This window comes from Sphaerodactylus townsendi, linkage group LG14 (assembly GCF_021028975.2).
Source record: "Sphaerodactylus townsendi isolate TG3544 linkage group LG14, MPM_Stown_v2.3, whole genome shotgun sequence".
Classification (NCBI taxonomy): Eukaryota; Metazoa; Chordata; class Lepidosauria; order Squamata; family Sphaerodactylidae; genus Sphaerodactylus; species Sphaerodactylus townsendi.
In genome coordinates this window covers 23,189,790-23,210,515 of record NC_059438.1, presented here as the reverse complement: position 1 = coordinate 23,210,515, position 20,726 = coordinate 23,189,790, and the positions used below count along the sequence as shown (strand labels likewise).

The following is a 20,726-nucleotide window of genomic DNA, read 5'->3' as shown; positions in this document are numbered from 1 at the left end:
CCCCCCCCCCCCCCACCCCCCCCCCCCCCCACCCCCCCCCCCCCCCACCCCCCCCCCCCCCCACCCCCCCCCCCCCCCACCCCCCCCCCCCCCCACCCCCCCCCCCCCCCACCCCCCCCCCCCCCCACCCCCCCCCCCCCCCACCCCCCCCCCCCCCCACCCCCCCCCCCCCCCACCCCCCCCCCCCCCCACCCCCCCCCCCCCCCACCCCCCCCCCCCCCCACCCCCCCCCCCCCCCACCCCCCCCCCCCCCCACCCCCCCCCCCCCCCACCCCCCCCCCCCCCCACCCCCCCCCCCCCCCACCCCCCCCCCCCCCCACCCCCCCCCCCCCCCACCCCCCCCCCCCCCCACCCCCCCCCCCCCCCACCCCCCCCCCCCCCCACCCCCCCCCCCCCCCACCCCCCCCCCCCCCCACCCCCCCCCCCCCCCACCCCCCCCCCCCCCCACCCCCCCCCCCCCCCACCCCCCCCCCCCCCCACCCCCCCCCCCCCCCACCCCCCCCCCCCCCCACCCCCCCCCCCCCCCACCCCCCCCCCCCCCCACCCCCCCCCCCCCCCACCCCCCCCCCCCCCCACCCCCCCCCCCCCCCACCCCCCCCCCCCCCCACCCCCCCCCCCCCCCACCCCCCCCCCCCCCCACCCCCCCCCCCCCCCACCCCCCCCCCCCCCCACCCCCCCCCCCCCCCACCCCCCCCCCCCCCCACCCCCCCCCCCCCCCACCCCCCCCCCCCCCCACCCCCCCCCCCCCCCACCCCCCCCCCCCCCCACCCCCCCCCCCCCCCACCCCCCCCCCCCCCCACCCCCCCCCCCCCCCACCCCCCCCCCCCCCCACCCCCCCCCCCCCCCACCCCCCCCCCCCCCCACCCCCCCCCCCCCCCACCCCCCCCCCCCCCCACCCCCCCCCCCCCCCACCCCCCCCCCCCCCCACCCCCCCCCCCCCCCACCCCCCCCCCCCCCCACCCCCCCCCCCCCCCACCCCCCCCCCCCCCCACCCCCCCCCCCCCCCACCCCCCCCCCCCCCCACCCCCCCCCCCCCCCACCCCCCCCCCCCCCCACCCCCCCCCCCCCCCACCCCCCCCCCCCCCCACCCCCCCCCCCCCCCACCCCCCCCCCCCCCCACCCCCCCCCCCCCCCACCCCCCCCCCCCCCCACCCCCCCCCCCCCCCACCCCCCCCCCCCCCCACCCCCCCCCCCCCCCACCCCCCCCCCCCCCCACCCCCCCCCCCCCCCACCCCCCCCCCCCCCCACCCCCCCCCCCCCCCACCCCCCCCCCCCCCCACCCCCCCCCCCCCCCACCCCCCCCCCCCCCCACCCCCCCCCCCCCCCACCCCCCCCCCCCCCCACCCCCCCCCCCCCCCACCCCCCCCCCCCCCCACCCCCCCCCCCCCCCACCCCCCCCCCCCCCCACCCCCCCCCCCCCCCACCCCCCCCCCCCCCCACCCCCCCCCCCCCCCACCCCCCCCCCCCCCCACCCCCCCCCCCCCCCACCCCCCCCCCCCCCCACCCCCCCCCCCCCCCACCCCCCCCCCCCCCCACCCCCCCCCCCCCCCACCCCCCCCCCCCCCCACCCCCCCCCCCCCCCACCCCCCCCCCCCCCCACCCCCCCCCCCCCCCACCCCCCCCCCCCCCCACCCCCCCCCCCCCCCACCCCCCCCCCCCCCCACCCCCCCCCCCCCCCACCCCCCCCCCCCCCCACCCCCCCCCCCCCCCACCCCCCCCCCCCCCCACCCCCCCCCCCCCCCACCCCCCCCCCCCCCCACCCCCCCCCCCCCCCACCCCCCCCCCCCCCCACCCCCCCCCCCCCCCACCCCCCCCCCCCCCCACCCCCCCCCCCCCCCACCCCCCCCCCCCCCCACCCCCCCCCCCCCCCACCCCCCCCCCCCCCCACCCCCCCCCCCCCCCACCCCCCCCCCCCCCCACCCCCCCCCCCCCCCACCCCCCCCCCCCCCCACCCCCCCCCCCCCCCACCCCCCCCCCCCCCCACCCCCCCCCCCCCCCACCCCCCCCCCCCCCCACCCCCCCCCCCCCCCACCCCCCCCCCCCCCCACCCCCCCCCCCCCCCACCCCCCCCCCCCCCCACCCCCCCCCCCCCCCACCCCCCCCCCCCCCCACCCCCCCCCCCCCCCACCCCCCCCCCCCCCCACCCCCCCCCCCCCCCACCCCCCCCCCCCCCCACCCCCCCCCCCCCCCACCCCCCCCCCCCCCCACCCCCCCCCCCCCCCACCCCCCCCCCCCCCCACCCCCCCCCCCCCCCACCCCCCCCCCCCCCCACCCCCCCCCCCCCCCACCCCCCCCCCCCCCCACCCCCCCCCCCCCCCACCCCCCCCCCCCCCCACCCCCCCCCCCCCCCACCCCCCCCCCCCCCCACCCCCCCCCCCCCCCACCCCCCCCCCCCCCCACCCCCCCCCCCCCCCACCCCCCCCCCCCCCCACCCCCCCCCCCCCCCACCCCCCCCCCCCCCCACCCCCCCCCCCCCCCACCCCCCCCCCCCCCCACCCCCCCCCCCCCCCACCCCCCCCCCCCCCCACCCCCCCCCCCCCCCACCCCCCCCCCCCCCCACCCCCCCCCCCCCCCACCCCCCCCCCCCCCCACCCCCCCCCCCCCCCACCCCCCCCCCCCCCCACCCCCCCCCCCCCCCACCCCCCCCCCCCCCCACCCCCCCCCCCCCCCACCCCCCCCCCCCCCCACCCCCCCCCCCCCCCACCCCCCCCCCCCCCCACCCCCCCCCCCCCCCACCCCCCCCCCCCCCCACCCCCCCCCCCCCCCACCCCCCCCCCCCCCCACCCCCCCCCCCCCCCACCCCCCCCCCCCCCCACCCCCCCCCCCCCCCACCCCCCCCCCCCCCCACCCCCCCCCCCCCCCACCCCCCCCCCCCCCCACCCCCCCCCCCCCCCACCCCCCCCCCCCCCCACCCCCCCCCCCCCCCACCCCCCCCCCCCCCCACCCCCCCCCCCCCCCACCCCCCCCCCCCCCCACCCCCCCCCCCCCCCACCCCCCCCCCCCCCCACCCCCCCCCCCCCCCACCCCCCCCCCCCCCCACCCCCCCCCCCCCCCACCCCCCCCCCCCCCCACCCCCCCCCCCCCCCACCCCCCCCCCCCCCCACCCCCCCCCCCCCCCACCCCCCCCCCCCCCCACCCCCCCCCCCCCCCACCCCCCCCCCCCCCCACCCCCCCCCCCCCCCACCCCCCCCCCCCCCCACCCCCCCCCCCCCCCACCCCCCCCCCCCCCCACCCCCCCCCCCCCCCACCCCCCCCCCCCCCCACCCCCCCCCCCCCCCACCCCCCCCCCCCCCCACCCCCCCCCCCCCCCACCCCCCCCCCCCCCCACCCCCCCCCCCCCCCACCCCCCCCCCCCCCCACCCCCCCCCCCCCCCACCCCCCCCCCCCCCCACCCCCCCCCCCCCCCACCCCCCCCCCCCCCCACCCCCCCCCCCCCCCACCCCCCCCCCCCCCCACCCCCCCCCCCCCCCACCCCCCCCCCCCCCCACCCCCCCCCCCCCCCACCCCCCCCCCCCCCCACCCCCCCCCCCCCCCACCCCCCCCCCCCCCCACCCCCCCCCCCCCCCACCCCCCCCCCCCCCCACCCCCCCCCCCCCCCACCCCCCCCCCCCCCCACCCCCCCCCCCCCCCACCCCCCCCCCCCCCCACCCCCCCCCCCCCCCACCCCCCCCCCCCCCCACCCCCCCCCCCCCCCACCCCCCCCCCCCCCCACCCCCCCCCCCCCCCACCCCCCCCCCCCCCCACCCCCCCCCCCCCCCACCCCCCCCCCCCCCCACCCCCCCCCCCCCCCACCCCCCCCCCCCCCCACCCCCCCCCCCCCCCACCCCCCCCCCCCCCCACCCCCCCCCCCCCCCACCCCCCCCCCCCCCCACCCCCCCCCCCCCCCACCCCCCCCCCCCCCCACCCCCCCCCCCCCCCACCCCCCCCCCCCCCCACCCCCCCCCCCCCCCACCCCCCCCCCCCCCCACCCCCCCCCCCCCCCACCCCCCCCCCCCCCCACCCCCCCCCCCCCCCACCCCCCCCCCCCCCCACCCCCCCCCCCCCCCACCCCCCCCCCCCCCCACCCCCCCCCCCCCCCACCCCCCCCCCCCCCCACCCCCCCCCCCCCCCACCCCCCCCCCCCCCCACCCCCCCCCCCCCCCACCCCCCCCCCCCCCCACCCCCCCCCCCCCCCACCCCCCCCCCCCCCCACCCCCCCCCCCCCCCACCCCCCCCCCCCCCCACCCCCCCCCCCCCCCACCCCCCCCCCCCCCCACCCCCCCCCCCCCCCACCCCCCCCCCCCCCCACCCCCCCCCCCCCCCACCCCCCCCCCCCCCCACCCCCCCCCCCCCCCACCCCCCCCCCCCCCCACCCCCCCCCCCCCCCACCCCCCCCCCCCCCCACCCCCCCCCCCCCCCACCCCCCCCCCCCCCCACCCCCCCCCCCCCCCACCCCCCCCCCCCCCCACCCCCCCCCCCCCCCACCCCCCCCCCCCCCCACCCCCCCCCCCCCCCACCCCCCCCCCCCCCCACCCCCCCCCCCCCCCACCCCCCCCCCCCCCCACCCCCCCCCCCCCCCACCCCCCCCCCCCCCCACCCCCCCCCCCCCCCACCCCCCCCCCCCCCCACCCCCCCCCCCCCCCACCCCCCCCCCCCCCCACCCCCCCCCCCCCCCACCCCCCCCCCCCCCCACCCCCCCCCCCCCCCACCCCCCCCCCCCCCCACCCCCCCCCCCCCCCACCCCCCCCCCCCCCCACCCCCCCCCCCCCCCACCCCCCCCCCCCCCCACCCCCCCCCCCCCCCACCCCCCCCCCCCCCCACCCCCCCCCCCCCCCACCCCCCCCCCCCCCCACCCCCCCCCCCCCCCACCCCCCCCCCCCCCCACCCCCCCCCCCCCCCACCCCCCCCCCCCCCCACCCCCCCCCCCCCCCACCCCCCCCCCCCCCCACCCCCCCCCCCCCCCACCCCCCCCCCCCCCCACCCCCCCCCCCCCCCACCCCCCCCCCCCCCCACCCCCCCCCCCCCCCACCCCCCCCCCCCCCCACCCCCCCCCCCCCCCACCCCCCCCCCCCCCCACCCCCCCCCCCCCCCACCCCCCCCCCCCCCCACCCCCCCCCCCCCCCACCCCCCCCCCCCCCCACCCCCCCCCCCCCCCACCCCCCCCCCCCCCCACCCCCCCCCCCCCCCACCCCCCCCCCCCCCCACCCCCCCCCCCCCCCACCCCCCCCCCCCCCCACCCCCCCCCCCCCCCACCCCCCCCCCCCCCCACCCCCCCCCCCCCCCACCCCCCCCCCCCCCCACCCCCCCCCCCCCCCACCCCCCCCCCCCCCCACCCCCCCCCCCCCCCACCCCCCCCCCCCCCCACCCCCCCCCCCCCCCACCCCCCCCCCCCCCCACCCCCCCCCCCCCCCACCCCCCCCCCCCCCCACCCCCCCCCCCCCCCACCCCCCCCCCCCCCCACCCCCCCCCCCCCCCACCCCCCCCCCCCCCCACCCCCCCCCCCCCCCACCCCCCCCCCCCCCCACCCCCCCCCCCCCCCACCCCCCCCCCCCCCCACCCCCCCCCCCCCCCACCCCCCCCCCCCCCCACCCCCCCCCCCCCCCACCCCCCCCCCCCCCCACCCCCCCCCCCCCCCACCCCCCCCCCCCCCCACCCCCCCCCCCCCCCACCCCCCCCCCCCCCCACCCCCCCCCCCCCCCACCCCCCCCCCCCCCCACCCCCCCCCCCCCCCACCCCCCCCCCCCCCCACCCCCCCCCCCCCCCACCCCCCCCCCCCCCCACCCCCCCCCCCCCCCACCCCCCCCCCCCCCCACCCCCCCCCCCCCCCACCCCCCCCCCCCCCCACCCCCCCCCCCCCCCACCCCCCCCCCCCCCCACCCCCCCCCCCCCCCACCCCCCCCCCCCCCCACCCCCCCCCCCCCCCACCCCCCCCCCCCCCCACCCCCCCCCCCCCCCACCCCCCCCCCCCCCCACCCCCCCCCCCCCCCACCCCCCCCCCCCCCCACCCCCCCCCCCCCCCACCCCCCCCCCCCCCCACCCCCCCCCCCCCCCACCCCCCCCCCCCCCCACCCCCCCCCCCCCCCACCCCCCCCCCCCCCCACCCCCCCCCCCCCCCACCCCCCCCCCCCCCCACCCCCCCCCCCCCCCACCCCCCCCCCCCCCCACCCCCCCCCCCCCCCACCCCCCCCCCCCCCCACCCCCCCCCCCCCCCACCCCCCCCCCCCCCCACCCCCCCCCCCCCCCACCCCCCCCCCCCCCCACCCCCCCCCCCCCCCACCCCCCCCCCCCCCCACCCCCCCCCCCCCCCACCCCCCCCCCCCCCCACCCCCCCCCCCCCCCACCCCCCCCCCCCCCCACCCCCCCCCCCCCCCACCCCCCCCCCCCCCCACCCCCCCCCCCCCCCACCCCCCCCCCCCCCCACCCCCCCCCCCCCCCACCCCCCCCCCCCCCCACCCCCCCCCCCCCCCACCCCCCCCCCCCCCCACCCCCCCCCCCCCCCACCCCCCCCCCCCCCCACCCCCCCCCCCCCCCACCCCCCCCCCCCCCCACCCCCCCCCCCCCCCACCCCCCCCCCCCCCCACCCCCCCCCCCCCCCACCCCCCCCCCCCCCCACCCCCCCCCCCCCCCACCCCCCCCCCCCCCCACCCCCCCCCCCCCCCACCCCCCCCCCCCCCCACCCCCCCCCCCCCCCACCCCCCCCCCCCCCCACCCCCCCCCCCCCCCACCCCCCCCCCCCCCCACCCCCCCCCCCCCCCACCCCCCCCCCCCCCCACCCCCCCCCCCCCCCACCCCCCCCCCCCCCCACCCCCCCCCCCCCCCACCCCCCCCCCCCCCCACCCCCCCCCCCCCCCACCCCCCCCCCCCCCCACCCCCCCCCCCCCCCACCCCCCCCCCCCCCCACCCCCCCCCCCCCCCACCCCCCCCCCCCCCCACCCCCCCCCCCCCCCACCCCCCCCCCCCCCCACCCCCCCCCCCCCCCACCCCCCCCCCCCCCCACCCCCCCCCCCCCCCACCCCCCCCCCCCCCCACCCCCCCCCCCCCCCACCCCCCCCCCCCCCCACCCCCCCCCCCCCCCACCCCCCCCCCCCCCCACCCCCCCCCCCCCCCACCCCCCCCCCCCCCCACCCCCCCCCCCCCCCACCCCCCCCCCCCCCCACCCCCCCCCCCCCCCACCCCCCCCCCCCCCCACCACCCCCCCCCCCCCCGGCCCCCCCCCCGCCCCCACCCCCCTCCCCCCCCCCCACCCAAGGGGCTGATGGGAATTGTAGTTCCTGAACATCTGGAGAGCCGCAGGTTCCCTACCCCTGCTGTAGACGAAGGATTGCAGGATTCTTCAAAATCCTGAGTGTGTTTCTGGTAAACTGGGTTGCATTATGGGGTTAGAATGCATCTTCTCCAGCATTTGTGTAAGGAAAAGGAGGGTCTTGTCAGGAACACTCCACATCCCTCGCTCTTTCCCAAAGAGAGTCTAATTATAAGCCTCCTTCCTCACCCAATTCTGTAACATCTCCAAGGAGACGGAATTGTGCATGGGGCTGTTTGTGGAGTGAGTTAATGTGTGTCGGGAGAATCTCGTGTCCCTGGCATGCTGAGCATTAAATAGGGTAAAGTTGGAGTCTAAAGGTTTCTGTGTCATCCTCTTAATATTTAATGATTTAGAACATAGCGGTTGTGTGATAGAAAGTTCAGTTGATCGCTTATAAATGGGGTGCGGGTGGGGGTGGGCTCTGTCTTGTGAGTGTTCTCTGAGATTTTGTGGGTGGCTTCGTAGTGCCATCTATATTTCTAAAACCAGACTAGCATTTGCTGTAGAGCATGGGTATTTTGTTTGAAACATTTCCATGCTGCATTTTCTTAAAATTTTGATCCAGATGGTTCACGAGAAAAATACAAGATGCAGTCACAATAACAAATGTACAATAGAATCAACTCAAAAATGTAAACTTCTTTTCATTATTGAAGAGCTTTAAGTAGAATAGTCTTTAGTTGACGCTGGAAGGCCTGTCGTGAAGGGGCCAATCACATGTCTGGTGACAAGGAGCTCCAGAGTATACGCATGGCTTCCAAGAAGGCCTTTGCACAGGTCTCTATAAATGTAACTAAAGGCACTGGCGCAGATATGTGTGTGGAAGCAGTTCTTTGGGTACTTTTGATCTAGACTGGTTCAGTCAAAACCAGAGCTTTGTAACTGCTGCTTCTGTTTTTCTCCTGCACTGAACTGATGACTTGATCATGAAACATTGGTTAACCTGTTTTAAGATTTTTATGTTTTTTGTATGATTTTATGTTGTTCACCGCCCTGAGCCCTCCGGGGATAGGGCGGTATAGCAAGTTTAATAATAATAATAATAATAATAATAATAATAATAATAATAATAATAATAATAATAATAATAATAATAATAATAATAATAATAATAATAATAATAATAATGTGTAGACAGTCATGTTGGTGTTCTGGGAAAATTTAAATTAGGTTAGCACATTTTAATAACAAGGGTGTTGTGGGTTTTCCGGGTTGTATGGCCGTGTTCCAGTAGCATTTTCTCCTGACGTTTCTCCTGCATCTGTACCTGGCATCTTCAGAGGATCTGATGGTAGTAAAGCAAATGGAGTATATATACCTGTGGAATGTCCAGGGCGGGAGAAAGAACTATTTGCATTGGCTTAATGTGTTAAGGGTGCAATTTGCAAGTGTAATTTGCATGTGTTAAGTGGAATCCACCCATTTTAGCATTTTCTCCTACCCTGGACATTCAGCTTACAGATTCAGCTTTTGTTTGGGTTTTAAAGGAAGGTAAATGTCTGTTGCTGGCACTGAACGTTATTGTAGTTGAGTTCTCACTATTCTGCCATCTGCTTGCCTGCTGTTCTGGTCTGAGTGCTCCTTTAGAGACAGTGGCATGTGTTTGGACAGTCTTTATATATGGATCAGACAAGCAAAAAGGGCATTTCCCATTTCTTGGACTTTAGAATGTGGTGTATATCAGGTAGGAAGAAATAATATGTTCTCAAAAAAAGGGGAGAGAGTGTTAATATGGCCCATGCTTTTAAAAAAGCAAAATGTGCATTATCTAAGAGGTTACATGCAAAGATGGGTATTTTTAAACACTGCTTTTTGGGTTTGCCTGTTGGCATGCTTCCAGCATGTTAAGAATTCTTGCATTTTAGGAAGGTGCCGTTTAGTGTCTGTTTCTCCCCTTTGAAGCTGAGTGTTTTATGTACATTCAGAACTTTTGGAATGGATGGAGGTGCTGCCTGTGTTACTCAGCCTGTCTTTTCCTCCTCCAGCGGTCCTTTCAATATGTCTCAATTGCAAAGGGGTTACCCATGAGTCAGAGCTCAGGGCTTTGATGAACTGTGTAGGTTTTTGATTGTTCCTCCAAAAGAGAACAATCCATTATGAGTGATGTTTCCCTTTTGGAAAGTCTGCTTGGAACATTTCTGAGCTCTGTTTCCATGCCAATTCTGGCCTGAGCGTTTTCTAAACCATTAAAACCTCTGCCCCCCTTACTGCAAGGGGCTCACAATTCCAGTACTATACCAACTGATAATTGATGCTTTAAGGAGCATTGAACTAGGAAATGCCTCTTCCCAAGATCAGCTGGAGTTAGCGATGGTGCTTCTGTGAGACAGTCTGGTCACTCAAGACTTCACAAAGATATGCAGTTGGATGGCAAAGATGATATAAAGCTTAAAAAAGTGTATCTTCTCTCCTTCTGTTCCACACCATTATGGAGAGGGGTTAGGGTTTTAAAAATTCCACATGATCTGCAGCTGTGCGGTGGAGTTGGTCAAAGTGTTCTTACAGCTGCAAGCAATACTTTCATCTGTGGAGGTCCCAAGATCACAAGAGTAACCTTTCTGGAATAGTCAGAGGGTTATGGTCAGGGGGAAAACTGGTTGAATCCAACCCAGCGCAATTTAGGTTGGAAACGGCAATAATGCCGCTGTATTGTGTAGAGGCGTGAAGACACTTGTTCTTAACAGTATTGCTAAGCTTGGGAATCAAGCGCGTTTGAAGTCTGAAAGGAAATCCATAGCCCAATGATCAAGGAGGTGATGGATTTTATTTCTGATAGGACAGTTGCCTTCTTGTTAGCGGCTTCTGAGCCTTTGTGAACTGCTTTTTGGGCATCCTTGATTTGACACCACCAGAGACGCACTGAATCACATGCAGCATAGAACTGCAGGGCTTCTGCTGTAATTGCTGCCGCACCTCCGAGAGAACAATGCTGTGCTATTGATGCGCTGACTGCCTGTGGGTATATAACACATCTTATTCTTTCGTTTCATTTCTAACAGTGAGTGTTGAAAAAGTGGAACTCAAGGGATTATTGCACAAGAAGAATGATAGGAGCATGGAATATTCCTTTGAGGTAAGTTGCAAGGCTTTTCAGCGTGTGTGTGGTGTGGGAGCGAGGTCTATTCAGCTAGTTAATTTTGATTCCAACAAAAGGAGGTCCCTGAGACATTAGCCTCCTAAAGTACTTTTTCGTAACCTGTGGGAAATGTTCACATGTTCACAGTACTAATATGACTTCTGTTGAAGGAGTTGACAGAGAGCCAGTGTGGTGTAGTGGTTAGGAGCAGGGGGACTTAAATCTGGAGAACTGGGTTTGATTCCCCAATCCTCCACACGAGCAGTAGACTCTAACCTGGTGGACTGGATTTGTTTCCTTGCTCCTACACATGAAGCCTGCTGGGTGACCTTAGGTCAGTCATAATTCTTTTGACATTCTCTCAGCCCCACCTGCCTCACAAGGTGTCTGTTGTGGGGAGAGGAAGGGAAAGGAGTTTGTAAGCATCCTTGAGTCTCCTCCTTACAGGAGAGAAAGGCAAATCCAAACTCTTCTTCTTGTAGCTAGTCTTTCAGATATGTTGAATACACTTAATTTTCAGTTTAAGCTACAACTGCAAAGTCTATTTCTTAGCACTGTTTACATGGGATAAGAAAAGGATGCAATCCCATGACCTTTGATTGCCCTGTAAAGAAGCAGCCCCTGTCGGTCAATGTGCATCTCCTGCTATTCACTTGGCTTAGTACATAGGCTTGATCACTGTGCGTCAGCTGCCTCATGGGAGCATCGCAGAAGGAGAGATGGTTGCATGCATGAACATCTTCCCCCAGCAGAATTCCATATGATTGATACATGGAGGTTTTGTTAGCATGACAGTAGGAACTGCAGCCAAAGCTGCTGTATGCAAAATATATGGTGACCCTAATGAACACTGCTGTGGATTCAAATGTGTATCCCTGTAGCGTGCACTGAGTTGGCTCCTTGGTGTGCGACTCCCAGTGCCTGGAAGTGCAAGAAGAGTGTGAGTTAATTCATCTGTCATTCTTGAGGCTTTAGAGTTATGATTCTGCAAGTCATGTATGTTCTTCCCATTGCATCATTCACTTCTGATTTGAGTGGGAAGAAAATGATCAACAAAGTCAGAAGCAGAGGTAGAAACTGTCTGCTTTTGTTTCTTGGAGTAACAAGATCAGGAAAGAGGAAATTCCTCAATTACGTAATGTATTTTGAAACTCTTTCCACTCACCAATACTTTTGGCAGCATGCTTGTGGCTGGAAAAAATGTGTGTTTGGTTGTCATTGATACTAGTGTAATGTGGAAATATTGGTTCCCTGTCCCTCTTCTTTTATTAAGCAGGGATGCAGTATTTGCCCATAAACCCATAAAAATAAGATTGGATCCTAAATTCTGCTCCTGCTGATCACAGGACCCTGGCAAATAGTGAGTCTGCAATTAGACAGTGGAATCAGCAGAAATCCACCACTGATAATATTATGCCACCATAGAATGGCACCTTTGGGTCCAGCCCATAATAATACTTAGATCAGGGGTCTGCAACCTGCGGCTCTCCAGATGTTCACGGACTACAATTCCTATCAGCCATGCTGATGGGAATTCCCAATTGGGAATTCCAATTCCCAATTGGCCATGCTGGCAGGGGCTGATGGGAATTGTAGTCCATGAACATCTGGAGAGCCGCAGGTTGCAGACCCCTGACTTAGATACTGAATAGTCTCTTCTCTTGTGTGTTGTGTTGTCTTGAGACTCACTTACAGTTCAATTAATCACCAACTCATGATAAAAGCATTTAATAACTTATTGAAAGTGCAGAAAATGAAATGCAGATGCTCTTGGCTTAGTCTGTTTGGCATATATCCACAAGTCAATTGCCTGTGTCCTTATTGACCAACTGATGTGATTTGCAGGGTCTACACGGTTTTGAGGGTCCGCACAGCCTTTAGCGGATTGTGTCTGTTTACTTAGAGTTTGTCTGGTGACCCTTTAATGCGAAGCTCATGGGGAAACTCAAAAGTATAACTACCACTTAAATGCCTACTGGTTGTAGATGTAGACATTGCCTGCAGATATGTCTGTGTTTTCCATACAGCTTGTGATGAGTGTTTGGAATGCGCTGTGGTTTGTGATCCCTTGAGAGCCAGCGTGGTATCGTGGTTAAGAGCAGGTAGATTCTAATCTGGAGAACTGGGTTTGATTTTCCACTCCTCCACCTGACTGGCAGAGGCTTATCTGGTGAACCAGATGTGTTTCCACACTCCTACATTCCTGCTGGGTGACCTTGGGCTAATCACAGTTCTCTCAGGATTCTCTCACAATCTGCCTACCTCACAAGGTGTCTGTTGTGGGGAGAGAAAGGAGCTTGTAAGCCACCTTGAGTATAAAAATCCAAACTCTTCTTCTTCTTCCTCCTCCTCTTCCTAAAATTCAACCAAGGATTTGTTTCATATGACAATAGAGAAGAGAAAAAAGTTACCTCTGTTGCTGTGTCTTTGTAAGTGCAGCATAGCAGAGCTGTCTCCCGAAGCGTACAAAAATGCATTTATTCCAAGTCAAATTATTGATCATGCTCACTAGCAGTGGCATTCTCCTGGGTCTTGGCAGAGAAGGCCTTTCTGAGCACCTGGTTTCTGAGCCCCTTAGCAGAAGATGCATGGGAAGATATGGCACAGTAAGCATGAGCTCCACGACTGAGCTGTATCCCTTCCTTGAGATCACCTTTGGGAGAGGGCAGAGAACAGCGGCCTTTGAAATGAATCGCAGCAAAGATGACCCCAAATCCTTTTTCTCACGTAGTTAGAGGATGTAATTGAAAATCCATATTAGCAAAACTAGCTCCAGATGTTCATGATGCCGTTTGTTAAAATAGTGCTTCTTATTTCCTTCAGGTCTTCTGGTCCGATTCTTCAGTGACATTGGTAACAAAGTCTTCTGCAGAAGTGACTGAATTTGTTTCAAAGGTAAAATAATAAAGATATGATGCTTCTTTGTATAAGTTGTTCTTCAAAAACACTCTGATCCAGTTGGGAGTCAATGGAATTCATGCATGCAGTGGTGTAGTCACAGTTCTCTCTGAACTCTCTCAGCCCCACCTGCCTCACAAGGTGTCTGTTGTGGGGAGAGGAAGGGAAAGGAGTTTGTAGGCCACCTTGAGTCTCCTTACAGGAGAGAAAGGTGGGCTATAAATCCAAATTCTTCTTCTTCAACTGCAAGACCCTTCTTGTAGATAAAGGGTATCCATGTAGTAAGTGCGTCGTCATTGTCTCTTCTTCCTTTTTGTCTTTCTCGGTCTTTGCATTTTAATGTCACCTTTAATTTCTTCCACCTTAGTTATGTCAGCTGTATCCAGAAGAAAATTTGGAGAAATTCATTCCTTGCCTAGCCAGTCCTGATTCATTTTACTTGGAAAGAAACCACATGGACCTAGAATCGGACCTTAGGTATGCACTGCAAGCTTTTAAAAACTCATTTTCCTCCCTCCCTGTAAAAATTGAAATAGGGAAACTGGCAATGGCCTGTTCTAGTCAAATATCTGCTCCTGAACTCTACTGTTCTTACAGTTGTGTTTGCATGTAAATTTGCAGATCCCTCCAATGAGCTAGTATTGTAATAATATTTAACCTTTAAACAATATTAATATTTCATAATGCCATTTTTGTTACTCAGTCAGAACGTGATTAACTGTGTTTTGGCCCCTGGGAAGCAACATACCTGGCGTCTTCCAGACTCATCCCCAGCATCACCAGCAGTGGCTGGCTTTGTGTTGCTTTCACACATCCTTGAGTAACAGTTGTTCTGCTCAGTTGTTTTGTGGCCCCTTTTGGCTCTTCGTGTACTGCTGTATGGGCCTGTTTCTTATATGGCTGGCACTTTGCCAGCCAGAGTAGCCAATGGGGTAGGTTTCCTGGCCAGCAGCATTGAGTAGGGAAACATGGAATTGCATGGTAACTCCATTAAAAGATATTGTAGCTTATCATGCAGCAGCTAGTGGCAAACCACTTCTTTTAGTCTCTTGCTTTAAAAAACCCTCTGGAGTCACCATAAGTCCGCTGCAATTTGACAGCACTTTGCACATAGTCTGTCTCAGGATCTGGGATGTGTTGTTGTTGTTTTACACCCCTGCTGGACATTCATATCATTTGGGCCCTGAAGAACTGAAAACTCCAGTAAGGCAGTAGTTTCACGGAGAGGCTCTCCTCCAAGTTTTTCATTAGCTTTTCCTAGACTTGTCAAAACTGTAATTGGTTTACCATGGCTGCAGGGGGAAGTGGGTGCTTTTGGTTACCAAACCAAATAATAGACTAGTGCTTAGGTCATTTCTTTTGTGCTTTGGAATTTGTATGGACAAGACTAATGTAATGGAAGAAATCCCTTTCCCTGTCACTGACTTCCTGGCAGTTGGAAAAGAAGAGTGGTTTTAGCTGGTTCATCTTTGTTGGACCAACTAATTTATCCGTACAGCATTTGCTGTTTCATGACAGAAATAGAATCCAGACTTCTTAAAAGTGCGTGTGTTGAGACCCCAGTTGCAGTAGCGCCTTCTTCCTGTTCCATTTTTATGATGTTCACATGGCCCCGAAGACTGCATGGTGCGTACGCACGTTCTTTGGAACGAGAAAGTCCCAGATCCTTGCCATATGTCCCACGTCGGTCTCTGCGTTCGGCAGAGGCCAATCTGCTCGTGATCCCCGCCCCCTCTATGATGCGGCTGGCCTCCACTAGGGCCAGAGCATTTACGGCCCTGGCCCCTGCCTGGTGGAATGCTCTCCCTCCAACTGTCCGGGCCCTGCGGGACCTCAACGAATTTCGCAGGGCCTGTAAGACTGAGTTATTCCGCCGGGCCTTTGGAGAGTCCAGCCGCTGATAGGGTGCCTGGAAACAGCTAAAACCCACTGTTCCCTTTGTAGGAGTTTTAATAGCTGGATGCCATCTTTATTTTAATTGATATAGAAATTGAATGCTGCTTTTAAACTGTTTTAATGTTTAACATATTTATTGTCTTATTACTGTTGTGAACCGCCCTGAGCCCTCTAGGGGAGGGCGGTATAAAAGTAGAATAATAAATAAACAAACAAACAAACAAACAAACAAACTGCATCAAGTGCTATGAGGATTCTTGTGGCATATGCATGTATTTAAAAATTGCAGTAGCTATTGTGCACTACATGGGCCGCAGTGATCCGCGGGCATTTACCTGCTGTTTCTCTAATGCACACAGTCGTTCTTTGTTCACCTCTAAATGTGCTGCAATTTCTGTCTTGGCTTTCTTCAGCTTAAAGATCCTGACTTGATCGTTATGGTCCAAATGCAAAAAAATAAATAAAAATTACATAGTTGAAATCATTTTTCAGATATTTGGCATCATTACCTTCCCACGTCTGGAAAAATGATCACGTGAAGAAATTTTTCACCTCTTCGTCTCACTCCCAACAGCTTCAGAGTTCAAGTGAGTGTAAAGATTACCTTTTTCTTCCCCCCCCCCCCCCATCAAACCCCCCCCCCCCCCAACCATCAGTTTTGGCCAAGTCAATGCCTGTCCAAATTCCTGATCTCCTGCTTTTTAGGTCCCAGCAGCACTTCCCTTTATAAAGCAAGCACTACACTGGGAGCTTCTGGAAGGTAAGAGACGCTTGGTGCGTGTGTGTGTGTGTGCCGAAGAGAGAGCTAGAGTAAGTTGTTCAGATTTTTGGGTAATTATGTGGCATGTTTCTCATTGCCTTTAGCTTCACAGTAACAAATCTCGCAAATTCTCTGCTAGTTCTTGCCGCTGCTAATGTTGTACTAAGCAAAATTAGGTGAACCCTTGAGGTGAGGATATTAACAAGCTTTAGGTACTTTTAGGTAAGGATATTGACAAGCTGGAACGGGTCCAGAGAAGGGCAACCAAAATGATAAAAGGTCTGGAATCCGTGCCCTACGAGGAGAGGTTTAGGGAGCTGGGGATGTTTAGTTTGGTGACGAGAAGGTGGTGACATGATGGCCATGTTTAGATATTGGAAGGGATGTCATGTTGGTGAGGGAGCAAGCTTATTTTCTGCGGCTCCAGAGACTAGGACACAGAGTCATGGACTCAAGGTGTAGGAAAAGAGATTCCATCTAAACATCAGGAAGAACTTCCTGACAGAAAGGGCTGTTTGGCAGCAGATTGCACTACCTCGGAGTCTTTGGAGGTTTTTGAAGACAGGCTGTCAGGAGTGCTTTGATTGTGTGTCCCTGCACTGCAGGGGGTTGGACTTGATGGCCCTTGCGGCCTCTTCCAACTCTTAAGATTCTATGATTCTAAACTCATAAACTTGGTTGCAATGTGCCATTTTCCTTCATCGTGGTGCTTTGGGAAGAAGTTCTGTAGAAGGAATTCAAGTGGAAAGTGGTAAAATGCCACTGAAACCCTGCATGTGTTTACTATTCAGATACTGCGTTTTCCACATATACTGCTCTATATAAACTTATACATTGCTTTGATCGGGGATGTGCGTGATGGGAGGGAGAGTTAAAACCAGACCCTGCCTTTCTGTTTCCTTGGGGAGCAAGCAGTAACGAATCATGGATGTGGATTCTGTGTATTGTCGAAGGCTTTCACGGCCAGAATCACTAGGATGTTGTGGGTTTTCCAGGTTGTATGGCCATGTTCCAGTTGCATTTTCTCCTGACGTTTTGCCTGGACCTGTGGCTGGCATGTCAGCCACAGATGCAGGCAAAACATCAGGAGAAAATGCTGCTGGAACACGGCCATACAACCCAGAACACCCAGAACACCCTGATGTGAGTTCTGTTTGTTTTGGTGAATGATAACTATAACTGTTCCTCTCCCTTCCTTTGCAGACCTGTCTGTGGCGTAGCTGGGATCCAGTCTTCACAAAATAACCTCCAGCATCACGTCCAGCACCCGAACTCGACCCCAGCCGCACTCCCGCACTGCTCACATTCAGGTGGGGCTGGATCCTCGCTAGCCTGCCGCTCCCAGCTGGAGAATTCTTCGTCTGTGTTAATGACTCCCAGTCCTCAGATCCCCCAGGCCCAGGAGCAAAACGGGATTTTGGATTGGTTGCGGAAGCTGCGCTTACACAAGTACTACCCAGTTTTCAAACAGCTCACAATGGAGAAGGTAGAGTGCTGTCCTCACTAGGAAAAGGAATGGGTTTTCTTTGTCTCACAGCGTGCACAGGGAGCGCAAACAGCAGAAATACGTGGCTTTTCTGAGTGGATGTGCTGATGTACTTGTGTATCAAGTTTTGGATTAATCGATGGTTCGAAGTAATACGTTAAGACAGGGGTGGGCAATTAATTTTTCCATGGGGCCGCATAAGAAACAGAAAATATTGTGGAGGGCCGGGCCAAAAGGCAGGGGGGCGAGGCGCTTTTGAAAGCCCCGCAGAAGCCGGCAGCCAAGGCAACCGGCTTCTGCGGGGCTTTCAAAGACGCCTCGCTCCCCAGCACGGCAGGGGGGCCAGTCAGGGTCATCCGGCGGGCCGGATGTGGCCCGCGGGCCGTATAATGCCCAGGTCTGCGTTAAGTTGCTGTTCGTTCCCCTTTAGACAGTCTGAATCCTTCCACAAACCACTTTGAGTTCTGTGTCTTTACCTAGGGACTCGTTTAGAAAAAAACGGTTGGTTCATATTGCCACCTTCTGTGCACTGCAGGCATTTCTCTTTCTTTCTGGTTTCTCTCATTTCTGAAAGGTGACTTTTGGGTGGAGGGGTTGGGCTGAATAATGGAGCATTTGCTTGGCGTGCGAAAGGTTTGAGGCTGAATCCCTGTCATTCCCAGTTAAAAGACCAGGCAGTAGAACATAAGAACATAAGAACAAGCCAGCTGGATCAGACCAGAGTCCATCTAGTCCAGCTCTCTGCTACTCGCAGTGGCCCACCAGGTGCCTTTGGGAGTTCACATGTAGGATGTGAAAGCAATGGCCTTCTGCGGCTGTTGCTCCCGAGCACCTGGACTGTTAAGGCATTTGCAATCTCAGATCAAAGAGGATCAAGATTGGTAGCCATAAATTGACTTCTCCTCCATAAATCTCTCCAAGCCCCTTTTAAAGCTATCCAGGTTAGTGGCCATCACCACCTCCTGTGGCAGCATATTCCAAACACCAATCACACGTTGCGTGAAGAAGTGTTTCCTTTTATTAGTCCTAATTCTTCCCCCCAGCATTTTCAATGAATGCCCCCTGGTTCTAGTATTGTGAGAAAGAGAGAAAAATTTCTCTCTGTCAACATTTTCTACCCCATGCATAATTTTATAGACTTCAATCATATCCCCCCTCAGACGTCTCCTCTCCAAACTAAAGAGTCCCAAACGCTGCAGCCTTTCCTCATAAGGAAGGTGCTCCAGTCCCTCAATCATCCTCGTTGCCCTTCTCTGCACTTTTTCTATCTCTTCAATATCCTTTTTGAGATGTGGCGACCAGAACTGAACACAGTACTCCAAGTGCGGTCGCACCACGGCTTTATATAAGGGCATGACAATCTTTGCAGTTTTATTATCAATTCCTTTTCTAATGATCCCCAGCATAGAGTTTGCCCTTTTTCACAGCTGCCATACATTGAGTTGACATTCCCATGGAACTATCAACTAAGACGCCCAAATCCCTTTCCTGGTCTGTGACTGATAGCACTGACCCCTGTAGCGTGTATGTGAAGTTTGGATTTTTTGCCCCTATGTGCATCACTTTGCATTTTGCTACATTGAACTGCATTTGCCATTTCTTAGCCCACTCACCTAATTTATCAAGGTCCGCTTGGACCTCCTACTTAATCCTTTGTGGTTCTCACCACCCTACATACTTTGGTATCATCTGCAAACACGGCCACCACGCTTACCTGCACCCCTACTTCCAGGGCATTTATGAATAGGTTAAAGAGCACTGGTCCCAATACGGATCCTTTGTGGACACGACTCCCTACATCTCACCATTGTGATATATGCCCATTTACACCCACTCTTTGCTTCCTGTTTCTCAACCAGTTTTTAATCCATAGGAGGACTTCCCCTCTTATTCCTTCATTGCTGAGTTTTCATTCTCAATAGTCTCTGGTGAGGAACTTTGTCAAAAGCCTTTTGGAAATCCAAGTAGACAATGTCCACTGGTTCCCCTTATCCACATGCCTGTTTACATAATCAAAGAACTCTAGTAAGTTTGTAAGACAGGATTTGCCTCTGCAAAAGACATGCTGACTCTTTCTCAGCAGGGTTTGCTTTTGTACATGTTTTATAATTTTATCTTTAATGACAGATTCTACTAATTTACCAGGAACAGATGTCAAACTGACTGGCCTGTAATTTCCTCGTCCCCTAGATCCTTTCTTAAAGATTGGTGTGACATTGGCCATCTTCCAGTCTTCAGGGATGGAGCCTGATTTCAAGGATAAGTTGCATATTAAAGTGAGAACATCAGCAATTTCATGCTTGAGCTCTTTAAGAACTCTTGGGTGAATGCAATCTGGGCCAGGGGATTTGGTAGCATTTAGTTTATCAATGGCTGCCAGAACTTCTTCCTTGTCCACCACTATCTTCGTTAGTTCCTCGGATTAAGCCTCCTAAGAAGCTTGGTTCAGGTGCAGGAATTTTCCTCACCTCCTCTTGGGGTGAAGACAGATGCAAAGAATTCATTCATCTTTTCTGCAATCTCCCTGTCATCTTTTAGCTCACCCTTTGTTCCTTTGTCATCTAACGGGCCTACTGCTTCCCTTGCTGGCTTCCTGCTTTTGATTTACTTGAAGAACTGTTTGTTGCTCGTTTTGATGTTCACAGCCATGCTTCCTCATAATCCTTTTTTTTTTTGCCTCCCTTACAGCTAACTTGCTTCTCTTTTGCCACCATTTGTGTTCTCTCTGGTATTCTTTATCAGTTAAGTTGGACTTCCATTTTCTAAAAGACATCTTTTTTTTTCCCTAATAATTTCCTCAACGTCCCTTGTTAACCATGGTGGCTTTCTTTTGGACTGGGCGCTGCCTTTCCTAACCTGTGGAACACATTCCAGTTGAGCTTTTAAGACTGTGTTTTAAATAACCTCCAAGCATCTTGGACATTTTTGACTCTCTTGATTTCCCTTTCAGCTTCCTGCGCACTATCCCCCTCATCTTTGAGAAATTTCCCTTTCTGAAGGCTTAATGTAGTTACATTAGTAGTTGTCACTTGTTCGCATGCAGAGATACTGAATCTGACAGCATTGTGGTCGCTGTTCCCTATCGGCTCAACAACACTGACTTCCCGCACCAGGTCCTGGGTCCCACATAGAATTAGATCTAGGATCACATCTCCCCTGGTTGGTTCTACAACCATCTGCTCTAAGCCACAGTCATTTAGCATATCCAGGAATGTTCTCTCCTTACTATGACCTGAACATGCATTTTTCCAGTTTATATGGGGATAGTTAAAATAAGCCCATTACCCGCGACATTTTGCTTTTGTTGGCCTCTCTAATTTCTTTT

The 20,726-nt window shown here is 61.3% G+C and overlaps 1 protein-coding gene across 1 annotated transcript in view; it reads left to right on the top strand.

Annotated features, from left to right (window-relative positions):
• The window catches only part of ZCCHC14 (zinc finger CCHC-type containing 14), a 41,821-nt gene that overhangs the window by 11,930 nt on the left and 9,165 nt on the right, over positions 1-20,726 (top strand). The window contains exons 4-9 of the mRNA XM_048515295.1: positions 10,285-10,358; positions 13,185-13,256; positions 13,627-13,736; positions 15,648-15,742; positions 15,861-15,915; positions 17,119-17,401. Of these exons, the coding sequence (XP_048371252.1) occupies positions 10,285-10,358; positions 13,185-13,256; positions 13,627-13,736; positions 15,648-15,742; positions 15,861-15,915; positions 17,119-17,401 (689 nt within the window). The remainder of the gene's footprint in view (positions 1-10,284; positions 10,359-13,184; positions 13,257-13,626; positions 13,737-15,647; positions 15,743-15,860; positions 15,916-17,118; positions 17,402-20,726) is intronic.